General features: G+C 50.7%; 3 protein-coding genes across 3 annotated transcripts; 2 read left to right on the top strand and 1 right to left on the bottom strand.

Annotated features, from left to right (window-relative positions):
* Nucleotides 1-975: 975 nt before the first annotated feature.
* Nucleotides 976-1259, bottom strand: CONPUDRAFT_39778 (uncharacterized protein; the record flags this gene model as incomplete). Its single annotated transcript, XM_007770787.1, has 2 exons — nucleotides 976-1090; nucleotides 1144-1259. Coding segments are annotated over 2 exons (231 nt in total), but the record flags the coding sequence as incomplete, so codon positions are not given.
* A 1569-nt stretch (nucleotides 1260-2828) lies between these two features.
* CONPUDRAFT_90680 (uncharacterized protein) lies at nucleotides 2829-6091 on the top strand (the record flags this gene model as incomplete). The annotated part of the gene is made up of 11 exons (XM_007771227.1): nucleotides 2829-3197; nucleotides 3292-3501; nucleotides 3568-3762; nucleotides 3814-4010; nucleotides 4073-4274; nucleotides 4326-4495; nucleotides 4537-4639; nucleotides 4698-4877; nucleotides 4952-5158; nucleotides 5235-5573; nucleotides 5648-6091. 11 exons carry the CDS (start codon nucleotides 2829-2831, stop codon nucleotides 6089-6091), a joined length of 2616 nt encoding a protein of 871 aa, XP_007769417.1.
* Nucleotides 6092-6159: 68 nt separating this feature from the next.
* Nucleotides 6160-9526, top strand: CONPUDRAFT_154503 (uncharacterized protein; the record flags this gene model as incomplete). Its single annotated transcript, XM_007771228.1, has 13 exons — nucleotides 6160-6281; nucleotides 6608-6695; nucleotides 6750-6803; nucleotides 6862-6921; nucleotides 6989-7040; nucleotides 7099-7148; nucleotides 7409-7558; nucleotides 7627-8004; nucleotides 8060-8275; nucleotides 8328-8456; nucleotides 8509-9064; nucleotides 9119-9330; nucleotides 9386-9526. 13 exons carry the CDS (start codon nucleotides 6160-6162, stop codon nucleotides 9524-9526), a joined length of 2208 nt encoding a protein of 735 aa, XP_007769418.1.
* Nucleotides 9527-10260: the final 734 nt, after the last annotated feature.

A 10260-nucleotide genomic window follows, 5' to 3' on the forward strand; every position in this document is an offset into this window, starting at 1 on the left:
CGCTATATGCTATTCACCTAGACACGATAAGTTAGACTACAAAACGAGGGTAAGTACGTGTCTAGAAAACGAGTAAAATAGGAAGAGTCTCACCTCAGTCGATGCGCGGGAAGCGAACACTGAGGTGCTGCTATCGTACGGTCTGGTATAAGTGGAACTCGAAGAGTTCCGGGTATCACGACGCCAAGGCTACGACACGTAGGAGACAACGAGAATAAACACATGAAATCAGACAAAGGAATGTCGTCGAAGGAAACCGAACAAGTGAGGAACAAACGTGGGCCTAAATATCAAATATACGGCAGGAGACAGAACAGAAAAAGGGTATATTCACGATGGCGACATCGTCCGATGTCGGCCTCGATGTCACGACGCCAGCTCGTATCGCAACCACGGCGCCTACGCTACAAGCGCTGTCGAGCCTGTCACTTGTTTGTCGGCCGACAGTCTCGTATCTTGGGCGCGCGTCAGCCTTGCGAATTCCGACACACGGAGGCCCCAGGTGCGGAAGACGACTTGCCGATTGATGACAGCCATGACGAGAAACGGGCTGGAGAGGCTTGGGCTGGTCAAGGGGAGGTTGTAGATGATCCGAGGGCTGTGGATCTGTGTACCTTGGACTGGATGGCAGGATGAGCAGGCCAACGGTGTCGAAAAAGTGTGTACGTATTTTGAAGAGAGGGAGAAACGCGAAGAGGGTCAACGGGGGTGCTGGAAGGGCTGAAGAAGAGCGGTACATAACGCACCTGGACTTAGTGAGTAGTCCTTGACCGCATTCCTCATCTCCATCCTCGGTGTCTCCTCGATGCACGCCAACAGAGTGGCAACCGTCCCCCCAGAAGTGGCGGCTCCCGACATCTTCCACGCACTAACAGAGAGCCCGAGAAGTGCATGTGGGCCCGCGAACTCGCGCAGAGTGCGCGCCGAAAGGTGCACGAGCATGTCAGAGGGGATGGAGTTGAGCCCACAGCACGGTACGATGGCTGCGTGTGTCCTAGTCGCGCCGAAGTCGTACGCGTCGATGATGCGTCGCACCCACTGGGGCTCGCCGGTGAGGTTGACGTAGTGCGTGCCGTGCTTGACGCAAGCGCTAGGTTCCAATGATGGATCTATCTTGAATAGACACGAATCTGAGGGACTTACCCAATCACCGGTGTACCCCACCTCCAGTACGGCCCAACGGCGTTGATCACGACTCTCGCTTTCTTTACTGCCATCTCAACATGCCCTGGGTTCATGACGTCAACAAGTAGAACCTGTGCACGGCCTTGTAGCTTGCGACGAGTGTATCGAGCTTCTTCTGCCCGGCTGCGAGCGTGAATGCATTCACCTGGGGGTGGGCAGCGAGGTGTTGAGTGGTGAGGCGGCCAGTGAAGCCGGTAGCACCAAGGACAAGGACATCGACTTTGGACATAATTGGACTGTGCACCCTTATGTCTTCCGAAAGCAGTAAAGTTCTGTCAGATTCTGCCTACGGGACCCCCCCGTTCGAGGACGACTCGAGCTCGAGGTAAAGGAGGGGAAATGCAGTACGTCGCCACTAAGTGGAGGTCAGCTCTCAAATTACAAGCGCGCGTTAGTCTCCGAAATGCAAACCAGTCCATATATGTCTAGTTTCTTGTTGACTGACTACAGGTCTTCCATGATGCATGATCGTCGATAATTGTCGACAGTCGGTTGAACAAACAAACAGATATCGCCCCAGTCGCACAATGTCGGAAAAGTGTAAATGACCATTCCCACGAAAGCCAAACAAGCGCGTTGCCATGTTGCCCGAATGCCGTAGGAACGTCGTTTGAATTGAGTTCAAATGCCGGGTTGTGCCGGAGGCGTCGCCAGAACGGCGAGGCGGGATCTACACGCGTTATAACGTTGACGCATACGTCTACACGTGGCAACTGACATTGCCACGCCATTCGGATTGCCCCGGCAGGTCCATGCCCTCGTTCTTCCTGAGTCGGAACGGTGGGACCCGGTAAGAGTACATTTAGATGCATTCCTACGCTGACACATCTATTCGCACGCGTGGCTCCGGCGTCCTAGTTGATCCGACGTGCCTTGGAGCCTCGATCGGACGTCAACCACCATCGATCGCTCTCTCCGCCCCTTCCCCGGATTCACCTCCGTCCCCTGTTGTTCATTATTACTGTATCATCTTCGTACCTCACCCCAGCCTGTAAACGATGCCTCGCGCCACCAAGAAGGACAAGGCCCAAGCCAAGCCGAGCGATGCTGACAAGGTTCCATGCCCGAATAACTGTGGCCGACTACTGCACCCCAACGGCCTTCGCATGCACGAGAGGACTTGTAAGGAGTGTCAGCAGCAGACGCAACGTCGGAATGCTATATCGGATAGGCATTTCACTCTACAGCGAGAAGGTAAGTACTCGCCACGGTGCCTCTTTATACTAACACATGTGTCTCTTCATTAGCTCGCGACATTCAGCTTCGGGCTGAACGCCTGTCCGCAGCGCAAGCATCGGCCGCGAGCTCCTCAAAGCGCGCCGAAAGCGGCGATCAGGGTTCTTGGGGACCTTCGATCTCAACTTACGTTCCCGAGCCTCCAGCAGCCCCTGTCGAGGGCATGAACAATGGTACGTCCCTCTCCTCGCTCAGTGGCATTGCTCATGTAGGCTGCATTAGATCTACCTAATCTATATGGAGGAACAATGCCCGGGCTTATTGGCGCTGAGTACGCGAGGGAGTTCGACGCGTTCGAGGACAGTGGGGCTAGACTTCATACATCATTTGTTCATCTTTTCTTATCTACGTCTCTGCCTTTGACGAAGGAGCTTATACGACTATAAGGCTCCGAGTCTGATGTCAGCATGAGAAGCGTTGCCTACACCGCAACGACTCTCCCTACCACGAGTTCAGCTCGGAACTTGGATTTCAAAACCGAATATCACCCCGACAGCAAGCGTTCCACGAAAATCGAGGCATGGGATAAGTTTCGTAACGCTTCGCATCCGCCCCCGGCACTCAAAAACGACGCACTGGACCCTTGGGAGCCGTTCAAGTCAAAGGGCGACTGTGAGTTCGCCTCTATTGCAATCGACGCCAAGCTCACACAGGCCAACGTTGAGCGCCTTCTGGCGCTCATTGGTAAGGTGGCCAAAGGGAATGCCGACGTGACATTCAAGAATGACGCCGAGCTGCGTAAGACTTGCGACCAAGCAGCCTTGGAGCTCACCCCTGTAAGCAGCTCGCTGTATCGACTAGTTTAGATAGTATTCAATAACAATCTTCGCTGTGCATTGTATACGAATGGTACAGATTGAAACACTTAAGATTACGGTGGACTGGAAGAAACAGAAGATCCCCATCGAAGTCCACAAGCGAGACCTCTTGGAATGGGCCAAAGAACTCTTGGGGAACAAGTCCCTCGCCCCACACTTCGAATGGGACGCTCAAAGAGTCTACAGACGAGATGAGGACTCAGGACGGTTTGTCCGCATGTACGACGAACCATGGACAGCCGATAGGTGGTGGAATATACAAGTGTGTATGCTTATGCTTATACTGACGTTCATTGCTATATAACCTCGTGTCTACCTGTGTCTACAGACTAAACTACCTAATACTCACACCAGTGCAACCCCCGCACCGTTCTCGATCCTTCTCTACGCAGACAAAACACGCCTTTCGTCATTCGGAACCATTCAAGGATACCCGGTAATTGCTAGATGCATGAACCTACCTACTCAGATTCGCAATGGAAACGGCATCGGAGGTGCACGCGTCGTTGGCTGGCTCCCTGTCGTATGTTCATGCTTGGATCTTCTACCTTGAATGTCAATAATAAACTAACAGCTCGGCGACGATCCCGAGAAAGAAGGGAAACTGTCATACACCAACTTCAAACACGTGGTCTGGCATAAGTCATTCAAGACGTTCATAGAAGACATTGGAATGTATTTGAATGCCGGGATGGTGCATGACTGTTACGACGGTCAAAAACGTATTCTGTTCCCGGCCATATTTGTACTCTCCGCCAATTATGAGGAGCAGTCGAGTCTCTTCTCGTTTTTTCTTGTTGTCGAAGCTACTCACTATTTTTACTATCTTATAGGTGCATGATGGCATTGATACGCGGGCCTAAATGCAAATGCCCATGTCCTATCTGCCTCTCTCCGAAGGAGAAGCTACGAGACTTTTGCACAAAATATAAGCGCTGTACATCGGAGCAGGGGCGCGAGTTATACGAGAAGTACAAGACTCATAAGGGCCTTGGTAATGACGCTATGAAGGAGGTTGGTTTGCGACCAGCTGAGGTGCGCCCCAGAACACTTCTAATCGATGTACTGACTATTGAAGAACTGTAGAATGTATTCTGGGATATTCAGTACTCGGATCCTCATGACGCGCTCTTGTTCGACCGCTTGCATTTCAATCATGGCGGCCTATTCAGCCGACACCTACTCCCGGAACTTCAGAAAATCATCAAGCACGTCAGTAGCAAGCTTGAAGGAACAATGGGAAAATTCGATGAGCAGTAAGTTCTCAATTGTCGCCTGCTTCATTTACATCATACAGAATCAGGTTTGATAAAATGCCGAGGTGGCGAGACCTCAATCATTTCGCTCACGCAGTCAACACTTCTTTTTCTGACGGTAATAAATTTCACGATATGTCAAAGGTAAGCCTAAATTTCGAATACTAATGAGTCTGATACATTGTAATAACTTGATTTCTAGCAAATACTCTTCGCGGCGCAGAACCTCCTCACGCCAAGAACATCGCCCGAGGGCTACGCTTTGCTTCTGGTGATCAGAAGTTATCTTGAGCTCAATTGCTATATTGGTCTTGACGTCCATACGGATGATACAATTGCAGCCGGCGAGGCAGAGCTCAATTGGTTCAGCAATTTGCTTGATGTAAGTCTATTTGTCTGATCTTAAAATCGAATAGATGATTCTCTGATGGTGCTCTATGTCACGGAAAACTGTAGGACTATATAGAGCTTGCCAAAATCTCGCAGGTACCCGACATAAAAGTTGACTGGGACTTTCCAAAAGCACATTATCTTAAACACGCTTTCGAGGATATTCGTAATAAGGGCGCCAGTCGGAACTATAGCACGCGGCCAAATGAGGGGGTACACACTCTCCTCAAAGCAGCATACGGTCATACAAATGGAAAGGAGATCGCAGAACAAGTACGTAAAATTGATTGCTCCGCCATCTCAACGTTCTTTCTCTCCCTTCTTAATTTTCTGTGTGGCTTTTCAATAGATTCTACGGATAGATCAGCACCGGCTGGCTATCAACCTGATCTTCAGCCGCATAGCAGAGCATGAAGCTGCTCTTTCTGCTCAAGACGAGTCCGCAGACAGCGACACTGCTGTTGAGTATAGTTCTTTTAGATCCTCCTCCGAGAAGTTCTATGTCGGATCGTCTCAGCCCATCACCACCATTGCAAACCTTCAAAGCGAGCACCCTCAGGAACCAGCATTTCGGGATCTCCATAACGTACTTGAAAAGTTCGTCAACGAGACGCTACCAAACCTCGAAGGAATGGAGGAGTACAAGACTCAACTGATCTCATGGCAGAGACTCGGTCGCAGCTATCAGGTGTGTATTCGTCCTCATGCATCTGGCGTCAACTTCTACTGGTTGCACAAAGCTAATATATTGAGAAGCTCCAGGAGTTCCGCTTCGTCAAGGTCAACTACGAGTCTAGAGAGAGCTGGCTACAGACGACCGACTATCTACACTGCCACCCCAACTTTCACCACCATCCGCGTTACGATTGTGCCTTAGTTCAAATTTCCGACACCGAAGAGGCCTTCGTGCGTCTGATCTTTGTTTTTCAGATGGACGTTGCAGGCGTCAACGAACCTCTCTCGTTGGCACTTGTCCAGCCCTACACGGCAGGCCTGCCGGGGCTGACGAGGAGGGTGGACAAAGACCTCGGTCTCATCCGCGTCAAGGCTACGCCTCGGGCTTCTTCCATCATCATCCCGCTCGGTTCTATTATCCGGGGGGCTCTACTTGCTCCTGACTTCGGCTCGACAGACTGTTCTGAGTTTTTTGTTATGGCCCACATCGACGGAGATATGTTCCTTCGAATGAAGGAGTGGTCTCGTTGAGACACCAGCACAGAATCCCGAGTTCTGTGTTTGCTTTCCCTTCTTTCCGTGATCCACGCCCTCATTTCATGTCTTTACCTGCAATCTTGTCGCTCCTCAAGGCCCTCGTTCTTGCTATCACAAGTCTCCTTAGTCCGGATTCATTCCTCGCTGACGTCTTCAAGACCAGGGGCACCTCTATGAAACACAGGTGCGGATATCTTTTCAACTCGTTCACGCCCCTTATCTCACTGTGACTACTTGGTATTATAGGCGGTCTGTCTACCTTCATCCCCATTTGCTAATGGCTCTGCGCAGTTATGACCGTCTAGATGACTTCATTCATTTCGAAGTGCCAACGCCTACTCGCCACCTCCTTCCTAGGACAGACGTACAGCCTTCTCGTTTCATTTGATGAAGAACCGTGCTAATACTACACGTGTCTAGTGGTCATCCAGATTGGTCCATCAAAATTCGCATTTTTGTTTTACAATGTCACCCACATGCACTTTGACTTCGGCTGATCTATTTTATCAGCTGCATTTCTTTCATTTCGTCTGCCTTGACACATCGGCGAACTTGCATATCCGGTTTCTCCCGCTCCAGATCGTTTGCCACCGTACTTGTACGTAAATATACACCTGAATATACTGCACACGGAGCTGATAAACTTTGACAGATTAAGACGACACTGTTCGTATCCGCTTTAATATTCACATTCGTATATCTGTTGGTATGTAATTACATCGGACCTCAAAGCAGTCTATCGCTAACAGTACTATGGCATGTAGCTCTTCGAACTTGGCATTTCCAGGTTCGCCGCTTCGTTGGCGACCGGAACACAAGCCATTGTGAGCAAGGCAATGGCTATAGAGGCCCTGTCACATGTTGACGTAAACTGATCTGACTCAACGAAAGCCTCGTTTCGAGTTCAAGGGTCTAAACATGCCCACCAACACGAGAACATCTTGTAAGTCGTTTCTTCGTGTGTTATTATGTCTTTGCTAATTTCCGCATACTTATCACAGCCTCCTCGCAAGACAGAACAGCTGTGGATTGGTATAAGTCAAACCACGAGGTACGTCTAATGAATCACTAGGTTATTTCCGTGTTAACGAGCCGATTATCACAGGCACTTTGATTTGTCTCAACGCGGCCACGGAACGCTCACTCCAGCTCCGGCTACGAAGCGTGAATATTCATCGACCACTCTAACATGTTAGCGACATCACACGGATTCGTATATAAGGTGAGCTCTTCTATCAGTAATTCCCTCAGCAGTGCTATCTCTTTCCTCATCTCGTCTTCAGACCTACTTCATTCATAACACATCTTTAGGAACCTATGGCTGCCCGCGATGACGACGACGAACAGGAGTTCCCCTCCAAGATTGGCGGGATTGCTATGGACGACGACAGTCGCTTTACACGCTCTCTGCATGCTGTATCCCAACTCTCGGAGACCGCGCCTCTTGTGCAAGTTCGTAAAGTGAGTCGTCAATATAACTATCTAGGTCCTGTTATCGAGTGCTCATATGGCATGTGTACTTTCTTCAGGCTCTACACGAAACTCAGGAAGAGCATGGTGCCCTTTTCGACGCGTACTGCGCCGTCAAAGACCAGGTTCGCGTGTTATATGCGCTGCTACCCAAGGACAAGAAGAAAAGTTTCGATAGGGGCCTATCACTCCAGTCTATGATATCCGAAAGTAAGTTCAAGAGCAAGGGCGGCGGTTTCTCCAAGTGCATCCGCCCTTGGGTTGCCGACGGCACCTTCCCGCTGTCACCTCTTGCAAGGAGCATCGATCCCGCTGATCCTTCCCGCTTCGAGGACGCGAAGGCGATGGGCCTAGGGAACATGGCCGATGTTTATCGGTTCATGGGCGTTGAAGAGATGGGAGATCTCATAGAGCAGGAGGAGACGTTCGCCACTACGGTAAGCTCTCATCATTCCAGCTTGTACAGTGTCTCATTACTTTCCGGCTCCTTAGTTTACCCAGGCTGTTGACGCTGGGTGTCGTATCTACACTACCGCTCTGCGTGCCGCGGAACTGAGCATTTTTGGACCTCTTACAGTGGCGAGGAAGTTGAGCCTCCTCAAGAAGAAGGTCGATTCCCCCAAGTACGAACGACACGCGCCCGTCTTGTATGCAAATCCGGATCGTCTACTCCCGCAAGAATTTCTTATGTCTGAAGTACTCGTTAAGGTCAGTCAGATCGCATGTCTCTTATTTAAATTTCACTAATTCGTAGTGCTAGGCAACGATCGTAAAGTTCTTTGGTCTGAGCGGTCTGAAGCTCCGCCGCGTGCGTCGGCCTCGCTCGAAAGCAAAAGGAACGCAGCTCACGGTCATAGACCCGCCAATGATTGCAAGCTCCACTGCTGATGTGAGTGAACATATTCATTCTATACCTGAACTAATCTAAATGCATTCCAAAGGTACGCTACCTCCTGTCAAACGATCCAACCTACGTAAACCCTGGCTTGCCCTCTGGCATCCCGTACGGCGACGACAGGGACTATATTTTGAAGCTTCTATTTACAGGTAATGCCGTGTGGACCTTCAAGGTCCAGGAGTACTTCAACTACGAAATTCTCGGTATTCCACCCTCATCATCCGACCACCCTGTCTTGAAAGAGCTTCCGGCACCTGTCGATCAGGAGAAGGATGAAGACGAAGAGCTCATGGCTGGTCTCGAACAGTACTACGCACCCAAACCACCCGCCGACTCCGAGTCTTCCCCTCCGGCGGGAGCGTCATCTACTAACAGTTCTCACTCGCTCTCGGCCCTTGCCAAGCAAGTTCGTCGTATGGAACTGGATCCACAGACCAACTCTCTCGAGCGCCCGGACACCGCTGCCGAGGTCGAACATCAGAACGAGGAGGACGAAGACGAAGACGAGGATGAGGACGACTCGGAAGGAGGGGACGGGGAGAACAAGGCTGAGTATGCTGAGCAGGACGAGGATTCTATTCCCACTGCTTACGCGCAAGGTGAGGAGATGTTCGTTATTACTATTGTATCAGTGTCTAATTCTATTCCGAAAGATCGGACACGAGATGCAGCTGGCGGCCTGCAGAGGACGTCCGCATACTTGGATATTCAGGCCAAGGACGGCAAGAACTCCTCCGTCAGCGCGAGGGCGGTGGGCGTCATTCGCGAAGACAGCATCTCGGCCGGTCACACATCAAAGAATCAGGGTGGAGGTACCCCCTTGGACTCTATTTCTACTCATCGAGCCCTTCGAGCTCGAGGGATGGTGCGCGTGAGTTCATATATAGTTAACTGTCACACTACTTAGCATTTCTACTTAGGCTACTCGCAATGGAACCAATGCCGGCAGGTTGGAGGACCTGGATCCACAAGCTGATGCCACAATGGCAGGGATCAAAACCAAGGGAACTACGGCAAAGGGGAAAAAAGAGGGTGAACATCGCCTCCGAGGCTCAAACTGACGTCTTCGTATCACTACTCGTCGTATTCCTTGCTACATTCGCATATTCGAATTTTTGCTCATTCGTATTACACTCGAGATTGAAATATGACTAGTTAGACTTGCCACCCTGTTTAGGTTCATTAGAATTGCCCGCTAACTTCGTTATGGTAAGCGTATCGTCAGCGTCGAGCTAACTCTAAGGTCGTCTTGAGGTCGTCCCGCCATATGTATAAAATCTGTGATTTACTCTATTACCTCGCTTCCGTAGATGTATCTATGTCAATTCAATCATAAACGGTGGAACACCTTCAAATACTGATCATTTGCATTATCTCTTATCTATATATCGCCTTGTTAGTCCTATGGTTGATATACTACTACTCTCTATAGCCTGAACATATAGTGAATCCAATACTAATAAGCGACCTTCACTAGGATTCAAAGTCCGATCACGTCAGTTATATAACCGCAATTTTAATGTCCGCCTACTCGCGTCTTGACTCCCAACTTCAACCATCCACGCTCGCTGTCGCGCTCCATCGCATTCCCTCGCCCTCTCCCCACCCTCCTCCTGGTCCCCTCCTTCGCCCTCTCCTCCTGGTCCCCTCCTTCGCCCTCTCCTCCTGGTCCCCTCCTTCGCCCTCTCCTCCTGGCTCCCTCTCTCGCCCTAGCCCCGCCCTCCTCCTGGCTCCCTCCCTTCGCCCTCGCCCCGCCCTCCTCCTAGCTCCCTCTCTCGCCCTAGCCCCGCCCTCC

The sequence above is a fragment of the Coniophora puteana genome (assembly GCF_000271625.1).
Source record: "Coniophora puteana RWD-64-598 SS2 unplaced genomic scaffold CONPUscaffold_7, whole genome shotgun sequence".
NCBI classification, from domain to species: Eukaryota; Fungi; Basidiomycota; class Agaricomycetes; order Boletales; family Coniophoraceae; genus Coniophora; species Coniophora puteana.